Source organism: Dermacentor albipictus, unplaced genomic scaffold (genome assembly GCF_038994185.2).
Source record: "Dermacentor albipictus isolate Rhodes 1998 colony unplaced genomic scaffold, USDA_Dalb.pri_finalv2 scaffold_21, whole genome shotgun sequence".
NCBI lineage: Eukaryota > Metazoa > Arthropoda > Arachnida > Ixodida > Ixodidae > Dermacentor > Dermacentor albipictus.
In genome coordinates this window covers 1,241,905-1,257,547 of record NW_027225575.1, presented here as the reverse complement: position 1 = coordinate 1,257,547, position 15,643 = coordinate 1,241,905, and the positions used below count along the sequence as shown (strand labels likewise).

General features: G+C 51.1%; 1 protein-coding gene across 1 annotated transcript; it reads left to right on the top strand.

Moving 5' to 3' along the window:
• Positions 1 to 443: 443 nt before the first annotated feature.
• LOC139052320 (putative nuclease HARBI1) lies at positions 444 to 15,069 on the top strand. The gene is made up of 6 exons (XM_070529414.1): positions 444 to 479; positions 11,999 to 12,298; positions 13,032 to 13,107; positions 13,235 to 13,479; positions 13,554 to 13,697; positions 15,064 to 15,069. The coding sequence occupies exons 1-6, from the start codon at positions 444 to 446 to the stop codon at positions 15,067 to 15,069; spliced, it is 807 nt and encodes a 268-aa protein (XP_070385515.1).
• Positions 15,070 to 15,643: the final 574 nt, after the last annotated feature.

The window sequence follows — 15,643 nt, the reverse complement described above, 5'->3', positions numbered from 1 at the left end:
GGCGCAGCAGCACGGCATCGCAATTAAGCACTCGGCCCTAACACATTGTATAAAACTATTGCGCTCCTTCAAACTGCCTGCCGTACTTTCGTCGCGTAGGCCCAAAAATGGGGGTCGCAGCGCACTGCAAAGAAAAGATATACAAAAGCGCGGCTCCTGCTCTGCGCCGGAAAGAAAAAAATATACAAAAGCGCGGGGCATGCTTTCACGTGACACAGATTGGCCAATGGGGGAGCGGAGGAGGCTGGGGCGACAGGAGGGGTGGAGGAGGAAGCGCCTGGGTGAGCGGGGTGGCGGAAAGATCTAAGCATGGCGCTACTTTTGGAAAATTGAGGGGCTTTAGCGCGAGCGCCGTTGGAAATCCAACGGCGATTGAAATCAACGGAGCCCGCCGGTCTCCGTTGCGCCGCCGCTTCCGTCCGTTTCGTCGTGCAGTAGACAAGATGGCAGCCCCCAGCAGCAACGTGTCCACGCTGCAGGTGAGCGCGCCGGCGCAAAAGCGCTTTGCTTGGACAGCGTCACTGACGCATTTGCTTATTAACCTGTGGCAAGATCACCTGGCCGAACTGCGAGCGCAAAAGCACAATGCGCCCGTGTACGCGAGGATGAAGCGTCCACACACTCCTTTGCCTAGCAGACATCACCACAGCGAGTGCAGCGAGGCTGCGACATCGCCTCTCGGCCGCCTTCCGCTTCTTCTTTTTGTTGACGCTTTCTGAATTCGCACAGCTTGCAGTTCAGCCCTTTTTGCAGACGACAAGGCCTTGTAGTGCGCAACCAGGAGAAGCAAATTGGGTGGACAATCACGGTCGCAATCATAAGGTGGCCGGCTAACCGCCATTCCGCGGCTGTTCTGGGGTGCGCGTCGCAAAGTCGTACCACGTTCAACACTGCACCTGCTGAATCGCGCAGACGGTCACTCGCGGTACGAAAGAAAAAAGGATATGCACAGTGAAGCTGCGGTTAGTACATGTACAAGCGATGAAACGTGAAATGCGACGCTTCACCACGTTAAAACCACAACAAACGCAGCCATTTTGCAACGTCATGGATCGGATTGGATCGGCTAATTGAGCTTCTTCGCTAGTTTTGCAAACAACTTTTGCAAATAGTTAAGCAAACACGTTGTACAGCATGTAGCGCAGAAAATAATTGGAGAAACAAAATTTTTTTAGAGTTGGCGAGGTAAAAAGTTCAAGAGTCACGTGATTAATCGTCGAAACGGAAGTGAACCGACTGAGCAAGGAAAGTGCCGTGTGAGCGCTGCCACCACCGTTCCGTTCCCACTGCCGTTACGGCGTTCAACTGCCGTTTGCGTTAACGGCCGTTGCAAGTGCCCGTGTAACAGGGGTATAAGTCACGTAATAGGCGGCATGTTCCGTTCCGTTCGTCCGATAGCAGGCGACACGGAATGATCGACAGCAGATATCACGTCACAATTGACGTCGTGACGTTCGGCACGGTTCAAATTGACGGATCGTATATGGCTCGGTGGAACGAACCGCCTCCGTTCTATTTTAGAACGCGTACAAGATCGCACCCCTAAAGTGCAGGCCATAAAAGATTTTCCATGCACTGTCAATCACGAAGGGCCAACTACGTGAATTTCTCGGATTGGTACACTTCTAACGCCGCTTTGTGCCTTAAAGGGAAACTGAAGAGTCTGTAGAATTCAATAAGACGCTCCTTACAAACCATGGAACCCTTACAAGCCATGGAACCCTTACAAACCATGGAGGTAAAATTTTGGGGGGGATTTTTCACTTAAGAGCGACGTAATCGTCGGTTGAAATTGCACTGTCGCTCCGCCCCCCGTCGAGCGCCGCGCGCTGCTGCTGACTCTGACGATGCCAGCGGAGACCGGAAACCGCGGCGTAGTGACGTCGGCACTGGTGTTCCGCTCCTTCGCAGTCTCCGCGACCGTGCCTGACCGTCCTTGTTTCTGCGTGCGTGCAGTCATAATCAGTTTCGCTCGACCCTCCGTTCCTTCGTTTGTGTGTATGTAGAGTGGTAGTTGACGTGCGCAGCATCCATTGAAGTGGTGGGCCGATCATGCCCGCGTTCTGTGCAGCCTACGGTTGCACGAACACCGCTATTCGCACGTGTTGTGAAACAGCCCACATGCAGCTACCATAACCCAGTGCAAGTGTAAAATTTACATGCGTTTAAAAGCCAGCGCACGCCAGGACGATGTTCCGGTGTTCCATTACTTCCCGCAAGACAAGAAGCTTTCAGCAAAGTGGGAGGCTGCTGTGAATCGAAAGAATTTCAAGTGCTCAAGAACAACACTGCTGCGCTCTAACCACTTTCGTGACGACAGAGTTTCGTGACGACAGAGACGACAGACAGGTTACTAACAGAGTTTATCAATAATGCGTGAATGAGTGAGAGTACGACTTGCTGCTAGCAGGCTTTGTAAACGCAGCGCGAGAAGGTCGGGGCAACGAATACATAAAGACCGGACGGGTGCGGGCGGACGGATAGTAACTGGTCTTCGAAGACCTTAGGAATACACGAACTCGTCCAAACCTGGATTTTGATTTACTGCTAGCTCTTTCGTGTTAGCACGCTGAACGGAAGATGCATGTTTATCTCCCACCCTGAACGCAGGTTTGGTCGCAAACCACCGTTAATTTGCTATTCGCACGTGTTGTGAAACAGCCCACATGCAGCTACCATAACCCAGTGCAAGTGTAAAATTTACATGCGTTTAAAAGCCAGCGCACGCCAGGACGCTGCGCTCCCCCTTCTCTCGCGCACAGAGAGACCGGCCGTTTCGCGTAGCCGACGGAATTCGCCGCCTTTACGGCTCCGGTTACGAGTAGTGTGGAGATGGCGCACTGATGGTCACTACACGTGCTGCAAGAGCCGGAAAATTTTTCCCGCAAGTCAACCGTTTCTGTAGATTGCCGACCGCATTGGGGCAGCGCACAAATGCCGACGATCGCATCCCCGCTTACGTTCCACGAGGACGCATGTAGGAACATAACAGTACAGTTGTTTGCCCGGAAACGAGCTCACTGGATCACTGAATGCAGCTTTGCAAAAAACATACTCACGAAAGAACATTTCTAAAGGCCAAGATATAGTCCGGCGTTCTCGGCGCGCCAGGCCGCGGCAGGCGAAGTCGGATACGCTGCGCTAGCTACGCCAGGGGTGCAAGAAATTTGCTTCCTCTTAGAGTTCGGCGTGCGCGCGCAGCTCGCGGCTGGCGCCGTCTGTGCGTCCGGGAGCGCAACTTCACCGCCGCGGCGAACAGCTGTTTACATGGCGCATGCGCGTCTTGCATATACCCTCGCCGTTCGGGTAGCGCCCGCGCTTCTCGTTCCGCGCACTGTTTGTGCGCCTAAAACGAGAACTTTTGAAAAAAAAGAACAGGGTTGTACGTGCGAAAACCACTTTCTGATTATGAGGCACACCGTAGAGGAGGACTCCGGAAATTTCGACCACCTGGGGTTCTTTAACGTGTACCTAAATCTAAGCAGACGGGTGTTTTTCGCATTTCGCCCCCATCGAAATGCGGCCGCCGTGCCTGACAGCCAGAACATCGCACTCATATTGCTAGTACTTCGGCTACGTCAAAAACGGAAGCGGACCATGTATGTACATGCGAAAGCTATTCGACAAGCGCCCTCAACTCGGCGACTACCACCAGCTAGTACAGGAGCTGCGAAATGCAGCTTACCTGTGGCGAGACCACACTGCTTTCGTATAGCTTCCCACGCGTTGTTCTTCCGCTCTGTGTCGCGGTAGTCCATGCGTCTCACATCGTGTACACATGGATGGTTGCTAATCGCTTCAAACAGGCGTCCTCACTAGCGCTGTCATCACACACGGATGTTGAAAAAACCACAGCCGCACTGTCAGTACGCGCACCGCAGGCCGCCATTCTGCCTTCTGCTCGCTGCCGCTACAGCGCGCAGTGCATTCTGGTCTAGCGTCAGCCGCGTGAAATAGAACACGCTCTATCTCCGCGCCGGCGGCGTTGAGTTCGCCAAGCGCGCCTGGGCACGCCGGCTACGCCGTGACGCCGAACTGTAGAGTGCGCGTTTTTCACCGACGTCGCTTAACCGCGCCGCGCGTGGCCGCGCGCGCGGGTTACGCCGGACTATATCTTGCCCTTAACACGCTTCTTCGCTTGCTTCTTGCTTGCTTGCCTGCTTCTTCGAGAGGGCGGCTCTTCTCAACAGGCTCGTACAGCCTCGTCCACTCTTAGGGTGAACACGGCTCACCGTGGCCACGCTCCGCGGGGCGCCAGCGCGTCCGGCGCGGCGGCGCATCGAAGCGAAGCGGCGCAGGCGCACACGGACCCAGGGGAGGTGCTTCGCGTCGTCTGCTACAGCACTGGAATGCGCCGCCTCTTGCTTTGCTGTAAAGTGCACTCCGCTAGACCACGGCCGGTCTCGAGGGGTGCGCGCGCTTCTCTTACGGCCTTCGCAATGGGAGCTCTTTCCGCCTCCCACCGCACCGCGGTGAGGTCGCCACTGCCCCACTGCTCTGCCGCTGCGACCGCCGTTCACGCGGAAGGAGAACGCGCACTCGCTCCAAGTCCGTCCCGCGTGAGTGGTAACCGTCAGGTCCTGATATTTCACCTCTATGCATTATGCGAAGACCGCGCAATCAGCCTCTTCGATTTGACAGCTAAGAGTTATAAACAACAGAATAACTTGTAAAACTTTGTAAAACTGAGCGCAATAAAACCATGAACGTTCACTAACTAGCCCCCTTCATTGCTTTACTAAATCGTCAGGTAGCCGAGTCAGGAGACGATACCCCCTATCCCTGACAATGTGGCGAGAAAAAGAAAGCAATGAATATGGCGGCATTGAAACTTATATGAATCTGGCCCAATGGCTCAGTGGTTGGAGTGCTAAGCTACTAAGCCATTTCTATGAAGGCGAAATTCTAGAGGCCCGTGTACTGTGCAGTGTCTGTGCGCGTTGAAGAACGCCAGGTGGTCGAAATTTCTAGAGCCCTTCACATTGGCGTCCCTCAAAGCCCGAGTCGCTTTGGGACGTTAAACCCCCATAAACCATACACCATTCCGTTAACCTTCGCATTAACTAAATTCTCTACCAGCACTTAACTTTGGCATGGAATATGAGACATGCAAGAAATTGCCCGAAATACGATCTTCGGCATTTCAGACCGCAACATCTGTCATTTCCCTGTCATACCTTTCAGGAACGAGAGTGATTGGACCTTTGATGTTTCTATGGTTCGAATATTTCTATGAAAACTCCGTTCACGTGTGAACTTATTGGCTGACATGTAGATAAATCATTTGCTTTTTGTTTTCTTTCGTTTCGGTGAATCGTTGAACGAGAAGCAGCGGAAAAACAGCACGAAACCAGGCGATCACCGCCCGCCGCCGCAGAAGCAGGCGAGCAGAGAGCGGTAGGATCGTCGCGTCCTGGCGGCGGCGAAAGGCGCAACTCTTAAAGGGACACTAAAGTGAAAACTGATTTCTTCTGCATCAGTAAATCGCCGTTCTACAACACCAAAAACACCACTCTTACAACGATAAGACGTTTGGTAAGCCAGAAAAAGCGCAAGAACGAAATGTGGGTGGCGACGCCTACTTGAGTTCCCGCACCTGGGTACTGTGACGTCTTGGATTTTGATGGCGTCTTCTAGGGCCTACTAATTATATATAGCGGTACAGATTGACTACATTGTGTTCTAAAGGAACCAAATATTAAACATGCCAAGTTTCGGGAACCTTTATTCAGCTAACGCGGCCCAAATGCGAAAACAAACTTTGGAATCCCTGACATCACGCTGACGTACCGGCGCTGGGGTTTCGGCGCGAAATTCAAATACTGATACTTGGACCTTCATTCTCTCATCTAATAATCAAACTATTTTCTTGAAATGTCTGCCTGCAGGTTTCTCAAACAATGCTTTGTTAGTCTAAACTGATTTATTGTTTCCCTTTAGTGTCCCTTTAAATAAAAACTCCCATTGCTTCCGCGGCGAATGCGAAGGCCGTAAGCAGGAAAGCGCGCGCTCCCCTAGAGACCGGCCGTGGCTAGACCCAGGTGACTGAGTGCCGGAGGCGGCATTGCGGGAAGGCGCACTTCACTAACCATTTTCCATCTGGTTCCGTCTAGAGCTTGTGAACAGCCTGCTTAACCAATATACATTAACAGAAACAAGCTTCTCACCACATAAATCACATAGCATGTTTTTTATAAGTGATGAGGGTAAAAATACAGTCATTTTTTTCGCGTTTTTTAATAGGCTGGGGCCATTTTATTTTACTCTCACAGCAGTTGGTGTAGTGCGTACCGAGAAACCTATTAGGCGCGCTCTTGATTGGAGTCATCAAGGGATGAGCCTAGCGCGCCGTTTCGTGCATGTCTTGATGCTAGAACAAATGTGCTTAATTGACTTAAGAAAACGACGGAAACCCGCTATAAAGTTCGCAGAAAGTTAAAGAGCGATTGTTCAATCAGGCATCATCATGTTTGTCGTGGATTTAGCCGTTAAGGAACGCAATACTATTACTTCGACAGCAACTAAGAAGTGATATCCGCTGATTCGCACTCTCTTATTGACGAGTTAATGTCGCTGGTAGGAGAGCATGGAGTGCTTTACGCGATGTAGGAAAGTGCTCTCCCCGGCACAGCAACTGATTTAGCGGCAATTTTACTCCACCTTTTCATCTTTCTACATCCTATAAAAAAAACTAAGTTCATTTTTGTTGTCACAGTTTGGGTAAAATCACCGATGTGGTGCCGGTCCTCTGACGGCTACCTGACGCGAGAAGTCGCATTCTCATTTAGAGGAGTCGTCGGTCAAGAGAGAGAGAGAGAAAAAAAAAACATTTATTCGAACCATCGAGGTGGTTGCTCTTGAGATCGAGTGGGTGGCGTCCTCACTCCAGGACTCCACTGGCCATGGCTGCTCGACGTACTTGCTGGACGAGAGCTTCTTGTCGCCCCAGGGTATCGCCGGTCAGCTGTACCTCCCACCGCTCAAATGACGTGCTAGGCGTCTTTAAGTGTTGAGGCTTGCCCCCGCACCCCCACGAGATGTGAAAGAGTATAGGGCGTGTGTCGCCGCACTAGAGGCAGATGCACCAGGGGCAGATGTGGGAACATTTTACAGTATCTGTGTAGGTTTGGAAATGTGTTTGCCTGAATAAGTCGGAGAGCTACACCATCTTCAGTGCTGAGCTTTCTGTGAGGCGGAGGATAAATCCTGCACTTTAGTCGCTGGATCTCGAGTCGGCCGCAGTAATTGGACGGCAGGGGCATGAAGGTAAAGGGTGGGGATTGATGAGACGATTCGTCTTGCCCCGCTCGGTTGATTAGTGCTCGAGCTAGGGCATTGGCCCTTTCGTTCCCCTCCAGACCCGCGTGGCGCGTCGTCCACGTGATTTGATGGTATTCTTGCAGCCTCGGGCCTAGAATCTGAGCCGCCAGCAGCGGTGTTCGTCCGTTGCTAAAGTTACGGCAGGCCTGTTGCGAGTCGGTAACGACATGGACTTCCCTGCCTACCCTGTCTTCTTGCTTTATTACCAGCGCTGCGGCTACGGTCTCAGCCGCAGCTGGGGTCTCTGCCCTTACGGAGGCCGCGAGGGTCAAGTAGTTGTCTCTCCCCTTCACGGCGGCTACCGCGAAGAGGGTATACGCCGCCACGTCCATCTACGTTACGTACGGGTCACCCTTGAATTGTCCGCGCTGTCTGTCGACGCGAGCCTTGCGTCGTCCTTCATGGAGTTCATGGCTGATGTGCTTCCGTATCGGGTTCGCCTTGATCTTGCCTCTGACCTCAGGCGGGATTGATCGTTTGATTGATTGAACAGGGCACGGAGCTCTGTTGCCGTTCCGGTCCGGTGGAGGATGGCTCTGCCCGCCGCCGTCTTCTGTAGTCTGGTCTTTTGCGAAGCCATAACTGCGTCCGACAGCTCAGTGAAGGTGTGGATCCCGAGGGCCGCTAACTTCTCGTTTGAGGTGGTGACAGGGAGACCCAGGGCCGTTTTGTACGCGCCTCTGATGATGGCATCGACTTGTTCTTGGTCGCGCTTGTTTAGCGAGTGATAGTGATACGGCATGCTATACGTTATTCTGCTGATCACCATTATTTGATTACATTGATTAGGGGAAGTAAAACATGGGGCGCCGACGTTTTTTTGGTTTTTTTTCTCCTTGGAGTCAATGCACGCCGCATGCGAATGCTGTTTCCGTCCGTTTCGAATATGTAATTGGAGTGGAAAATCTATAATCTACATGTTTGTTTTCTAGCTAAAATTACGTCTTGCCGGGTAGTTAAGTCGTTATTCGCTTCTATTTCATTTCAGTACTTCCTCGGAATGGGCCATATGCATATTCTCACTAGCATATAATAATTGTTAATTGTGCGCTATACGTCCCGAAGCGACACATGGCCTCTGAGTTACACCATAGAGGTGGGCATCGGATAAATTTGGAGATTAGGAGGAATTGAGTTCTTTTTTTTTTAGGGGATAGGCGGGGGTGGGCTGGGCTGAGTGGGTAAAACCCAAATATGAATACGGCACAGGAACCCATTGGCGCGGACAAGCGATGCTGTTGCCGTCGCGGGGAAGTGGCCGGTCCGTCTGTTGGACGAACGCGGCCACGATATTTAAACCGGCGGTCATGATGCCGGCCCGGTGTCGTCTGCCCACAGCATGCCAGTGGTCTGCAAATCGGCTCGCCATTTGTAAAAGCTAAGCCCGGCCCAAGCCAGATTGCTGTGGTCGAGACAGTCTACTTTTTAACTGACCATGGGCGTCAGCCCGATCAACCGTCGAGACCCCCCCCCTTTTTTTTGCTTTGGTCATGCTACCCCATCTTAGCTTAATATGATGATGCGGCGCAGTCAACGACTACTCAACTGAGTGACTGGCCGCTCAGGAGTTAAATATTCTGGGATGACTCGCCAAATCGAAAGACACCAGAGGTGTTTCCATTAAACGCATTTCCGTCGACTTGCATGATGAATTGCAGGTTGTTCGGTTGCTGGTTGCCATGGCACTTCGGCGATAAAAACATTGTAACAGTTCAGGATAATTTCATTTCCCCGGAGCACTTTGGAAACTAGCCATGTCGCGGGTACTGGAAAAAGAAAGACGACGCATCATAGATCTATGCCTACAAAACTATTCTCAACGCGTTATATCGGAGATGACAAAAAGGACACTGAAAACTGCAAATAGAATCGTCCAGGCTTACGAGAAGGATGGAAAGATTGCGGATGCTCCCCGTAAAGCCCGGCAAAGAGTGACCATTGTTGCGGCGGCTGCTGCAAACCCGACCTCCACCATTCGAGAAATTAAGAACAGCATCAGGCTGGGTGACGTCCCTGACACGACTATCAAGCGTCTCCTCTACGCCCCAGCCTAATAAAAAACGCGAAAAAAATGACTGTATTTTTACCCTCCTCACTTATAAAAAACATGCCAAGTGATTTATGTGGCGAGAAGCTTGTTTCTGTTTATGTATCTTGATTAAGCAGGCTGTTCACAAGCTGTAGACGGAACCAGCTGGAAAATGCTCCAGTTAGTGAAGTGCGCCTTCCCGCAATGCCGCCTCGGTCGCTCAGTCACCTGGGTCTAGCGAAGTGTACTTTACAGCAAAACAAGAAGGCGGCGCGCTCCAGCGCTGTACCAGACGACGCGAAGCACCTCCCCTGGGTCCGTGTGCGCCTGCGCCGCTTCGCTTCGATGACCCGCCGCGCCGGACGCACTGGCGCCCCGCGGAGCGCGGCCACGGTGAGCCGTGTTCACCAAGAGTGGACGAGACTGTGCATGTAGGGAGCAACGCCGAACTCCTCGGATAAACGCAAGCTCTCGAAATTTGCCATTATCGTCTCAGCAAAACAGCGCCAAACCACCTTGCACCGTGTGTCATGTGTAGCGGCAGCGTTCGGTCCGGACGAACACCATTGTGACGTCACGAGGCGACCGACCAATTACAGGCGCAAACGGCGCGCGCGAGCTGCCTCGAGTCTGCTGCTACACCTTTCGGTAGAAATTAAATCTGTTTGCGCTTTCTATCGGTCAATTTCGATGCGATATTCGAATTCGGAGTGTTGAAAACCGTTACGTACAGCTGTTCACTTATTTTTTCTAGGAAACCCTTCAGCTTCCCTTTAATGCGCACATATCAGTGGCGAGAAACTTCCCGGTTTCGGTGGCAGAGGTAATTAGCGCCATCTCTATATTGGGCGAACCCGAAAATCTGGTTCCCTTGCATGGCCTCGTAGATCGTCGCGCGCACGCGCGCCGATCCAGGTGGCCGAGCCCTCCCCCCCATCTCCTCTCCAATCGCCTTCCCTCGTTACTCCCTCGCAACTCCCTCACCTCCGACTGTCTGCGCGCGCACGCCGTGCGGCCCCGCCGGCCCGGCGCCAGCTCGACGCGCTGCATGACGTTTCATGTTTCGTTATCTGCTGTTATCGTGAAGCGTGCGCTGCTGTGCGTTGACCATCGTGGGTAGTTTCGTCAGTTTCGTTGTCCTCTGTAGCTGTGTGCTTGTGCTCCGCGATGTTTCACCCGTTTCACAACTCGTACCGCTCGTGCATCGTGCAGTGGTGCACAGATACCTCAAGAACAAGCCCTGCAAGGTTGTTCCGTGTGCCTAAAGACAACAGGTGAGCGCTCAGACCCAAGGACATCAGAGGTGCGATCTTGTACGCGTTCCAAAATAGAACGGAGGCGGTTCGTTCTTTACGTCACGAAATAGGCGGTATGTTCCGCTCCGTTCGTCCGATAGCAGACGACACGGAATGATTGATAGCCGATATCACGCCGCAATTGACGTCATGGCGTTCGGCACGGTTCAAATTGACAAATCGTATTTGGCTTGGTGGAACGAACCGCCTCCGTTCTATTTTGGAACGCGTACAAGATCGCACCCCAGAAGGCGCATGTACACGAACACAGCCCTGTCCATGTGTGTGCTCCATGAGGCTGCGGACGTCATTGCGCCTTGATTGTGCTACACTCGCCTCTTGCCTGTAGAGAAAGCTGACAAATGGATGTTCCTCCTCATTGTCACCTGGTCTATGACTTGCGTTTTTCTGCGCCAAGTCTCATTCTGCAACCATGCTGCAACTTCAGTAACTTGTCCAGCTTTCCATACCGCCCTCAGTGCTTTTTCTGTGTGTCACGTTCTACAAACGTAACAGCTGAAAAATTACTGTTCGTGTTTGTGTACTATCTCAGTAACCGCCGATGGGGAAACCACGCGAATAACTTTCGTGTGTAGGCATACGCTTTTTTTTTTCTCATGGAAAACATGAGCTTTGCAAGTGTCCTCCATGCAGACTTTTGCAGTTCGTGTTTATTATACACAGGAGTTCCCAGTAGGTAGGACTTAGTGCCTTAAGGGACGTAATTTTATTGCTAAGAATTGCATTCGGGTCGAAAGAAAGTCGTGTTGTTGGCTTATTTTACCTGGGGTGCGATCGGAGACGGTTGTTCGGCGCGTTCATTCGGTTACCGGCGCGCACGATTGGCCTACTCCGCGCCGACGTCGCCAGCCGCGGGGCGCGGCCCCGTTTTTGGTGACGTCAAAATGACGACACGCTCCTGTCAATCATCCGCCCACCGAGCATTTCGTCCGAACGTGACGGGAGAAGTTTGGAGCCATCATCGCTCGTTACGAGACCGGTTTGGCATGGCGCGTCTGATGGATTGGATTAGACCCAAAGGCGGCTTCGACAGCTGACTAGCACGTTCGGATCCAATCCATAGTTTAATTCGAGAAAAATGGCGTTTGCGTTAGAAACTTCGGTTGTTGCGCTGGCGTTGCTTGAGGAGGAAGGAGAGCGGATGGAGGTGCGAAATGCGTTTGAAGAGATGACAGAAGGCGAATTCCGGCGTCGTTTTCGTTTCTCAAAAAAAACGGTGCGTTGGTTGTGCGGTGCACTCGACCCCATCATCGGGTGCCAGCCAGCCAGTGGAATTTTTACTGAGCGGGAGGTGTTGTGTGCGCTGAGGTTTTTCGCAACGGGAAGCTTCCAGTGGGGCGTCGGCAGTGAAGAATTCATCGGCCTGTCGCAGTCGTCCGTCAGCGACACTACCCACGAAGTGGCAAACGCCATAACTGTCGTTGGCGGGCAAAAGCGGTGGGTGGACTTCCCCCAGACGACAGCCGCGAAGGCCAGGGCAAAGGCGGCGTTTGCGCTGCTCGGACTGATCCCCGGTGTGCTCGGCTGCGTCGATGGCACACTTATCGCCATACAGCAGCCCCAAGGCCTGAGCCCCGGGGATACACAGAGCTATATGTCGAGGAAGGGTTTCTACGCCATGAACACCATGATCGTAAGTAATATTCTTGTATTGTATCCTTAGTGATATTTTTTTTTTCGTTTGTGTCGCAGTAATTTTCCATTTCACTCGGACTATTGCAACAGAATCTAGTAGGAGCGGTATTCTCGATCTATCCACAACGGGAATCGATTCCTTTTGAGGGTACATCGCGATGGAACAGTGATGAAATCTTGCGGTGCGGGACACACTGCGGCTCAGCGGTCTCCACAGCGCATGAAATTGACGTTGCTCGATCGCGGAGTATCCCGGAAGTTTGATTTACGATTTCGATGCATTCAAAACGCCGCTCCTGCTGGATTATGCCGTAGTACTCGCTGTCGTGTGCTGCCGTCCTGCACACGTTTAATGATGGGCGCTACATCTTGCAATACGTGTGTCATTTAATAGCACTAAAGGAGTTCTTTTATTCCGGTTTTGTGCCTGCAATTTTTCATGTTGGAGGTGTTGCGGAACATTAGCTGAAACACGTAACAGTAATGTGGGTAAACGCGGGGGTGCCAGCAAATTGTGACGTTCCGAGCAGGTAACAGGCGGGCTAGTCTTTGGCGATGCCCCGACGAAAACAAGTCCGCGTGTTGAAACTTCAACTACGAAACCGTCCATGTCCGAGATTTGTTCATAGCAGTATTCGAACAGTCTGTCACATTGTGCAGATTAGGTTAATATAACAAAGTGCTTTAAAGGACTTGTACGACAACTGTTTGCACTAATTTTTAATCTGCAGACATGCGATGCAGACCTCTGGATCGAAGACATCAACGCCTGCTTCCCGGGGTCCTGTCATGATTCATGGGTGTGGCGTAGGAACGCTCTCCGTACATATCTTGAAGCAGAACTGCGCCCTGGTTAATGTTTGCTTGGTAAGTGCCGCAAATGTGCGCCACAATGAAATAGATATCGCTAAACTGTCACCCTGCCCTTGCGCAGGAGACCCCGGCTATCCCTTGGAGCCGTGGCTGTTGACACTAGTGCCGGGGCATCCAGCTAGCAGCACCCCCGAGGGCTTCTACAACAAGGAGCACACCGCCATGCGCAATGTTGTGGACACGTGCATTGGGGTCCTAAAGATCAGGTTCCGCTGCTTGCAGTGTTACCGGACCCTGCTCTACAACCCCGATCGAGCGGCGACCATCATTGCCGCTTGTGCAGCTCTTCACAACATTGCCTTGGCGGTACGTCCTTGCCTTGCCTCATCGTCCCGGAGGAGGACGATGACGACAGTGACGTGCCTCCAGCTGTCTAGCAGACAGTAGATCTGGTCGACCCGCCAGCACCACCCATGCGGGTGCCGCCACCGCGAGAGCTGTACCTGAGGGGCCAGCAGAAGCGCAACCGCGTGGTGAACCTTTTTCAAGGACCACGGGGAGTGCATGCTGACCACCTCCGGAGGGTACGCCACCGCCTGGCTTCGACCTCGTACGCAGCAGCCAATGTAATGCTGCAACTGCTTGGTACATTGTTTTTTCACAGGTGGGAAAAGAAAGTGAAACGAATGCTGTCGGTATGCCAAAGTTTACAAACACACTATTGGTGTGGGTTCATTAGCCACGGTGAATTTATTAGTCACTTATTATCAAGTCAACGTCAAGCAATACAATGCACTGTTTCCTCCCCGGAGCATCACGATGTGACCCAGTTTGCTATGTTCTCCAGTCTGGTGCAATATGTTTGGCACGATAACATCTTGTACATTAGCTACCAATCTCAATGAAACCGTGTTCTTTTAATGAATGACCCTGTGGCTGCACAAGCTTGTGCACAATGGCATCCTGATGAGCTGTGCATATTTTTTATGCATGGGAAAAAAACTGTGCACAAGAAAGAAGCATAACACAAGCGCATATGTCATGTGCTTCTTTCTTGTCCTTCTCTTTAGCACACAATAACTTGCTATCCTTCCGATGAAGTACGTTGCCTAACAGTTACTCACAAGCAGCGGCTTAACTGTGAATGGGACACAGTGTCATAGTTTGTCACCGAGCCAAAGTGACCCCCCCCCCCCCCACAAATTGGCGGGTAGTCCGAAAAAGCCTGTTTGAATCGGCACTGCAACGCCGGCAAGTGGGAATACTGAATCATGCTTAAAAAAATTTAATGCACGACATGAGCGCCATCTTAGAACTGAAATTGTATCGGAACTGCGCGATTTAATATAGTTGAGTAAAAGAAAGTTGCCTTTACTGTAAGGTAAAAAGAAAAAAGAGAGTCATTTTCTAATATACGTACAGACGTTAAGAGGTGCCTGCCTCTCCTCTGCACAGACACACACGCATAGCACAACAAAGTCGAAGCAATAAACAAAAACAAACTCCCACAACTATTTCAGAAGTCGCGACGCAAAACCTAGTGCACAGTCCAAGTTCCTAAGTGCCCTCATGTAGAATGCGATCGTTTTGAACGTATACAAAAAAGGCAACCTTTCGTGCTTGTTTATACATACACAATACCCTTTGCTGCAGATTTAAAACTATACACAATGCCCTTTGCTGCAGATATTAAACTATACACAACAACCTTCGCTGCAGATTTAAAACTATACAGAACAACCTTCGCTGCAGATTTTAAATTATACACAACAACCTTCGCTGCAGGTTTAAAACGACACACAACAACCTTCGTTGCAGGTTCAAAACTATACACAACACCTTTTGCTGCAGGTTTAAAACTATACACAATACCCTTTGCTGCAGATTTAAAACTATACACAGTATCCTTTGCTGCAGATTTAAAACTATACACAACACCTTTTGCTGCAGGTTTAAAACTATACACAACACTTCCTGCAGCAGGTTTAAAACTATACACAACAACCTTCGCTGCAGGTATAAACTACACACAACACTTTCTGCTGCAGATTTAAAACTATACAACAACCTTCGCTGCAGGTTTAAAACTCTACACAGCACCTTAGCTGCAGATTTAAAGCTATACAACAACCTTCGCTGCTGGTTTAAAACTATACACAGTACCTTCGCTGCAGGTTTAAAATTATACACAACATCTTTTGCTGCAGATTTAAAACTATACACAACAACCTTCGCTGCAGATTTAAAACTATACGCAACAACCTTCGCTGCAGATTGAAAACTATACACAACAACCTTCGCTGCAGATTTAAAGCTATACACAACAACCTTCGCTGCAGATTTTAAAAAAATATGCACTGCAGACTTTAAAAAAACTGCAGCAGCCTTTGCTGCAGATAAAAAAGATAGCAAAATTTTAAATTATTGTGCAGGCCACCGCAGTGCCGCTGCAATGGCCCGCGAAAGCGCCCCCACGCTGCGCAGCTCCTGGAACGCCTGGCCCTGTTGCTGCAGGATGGCCTCCAGGGCT

Bases quoted from the DNA above. Each gene is read 5' to 3' on its own strand.
- LOC139052320 (XM_070529414.1), top strand. From the start codon at position 444: ATGGCAGCCCCCAGCAGCAACGTGTCCACGCTGCAG. The intron at 13,108-13,234 runs GTAGGAACGCTC...GCCCTTGCGCAG, and splicing joins TCATGATTCATGGGTGTGGC to GAGACCCCGGCTATCCCTTG. The intron at 13,480-13,553 runs GTACGTCCTTGC...GCTGTCTAGCAG, and splicing joins TTCACAACATTGCCTTGGCG to ACAGTAGATCTGGTCGACCC.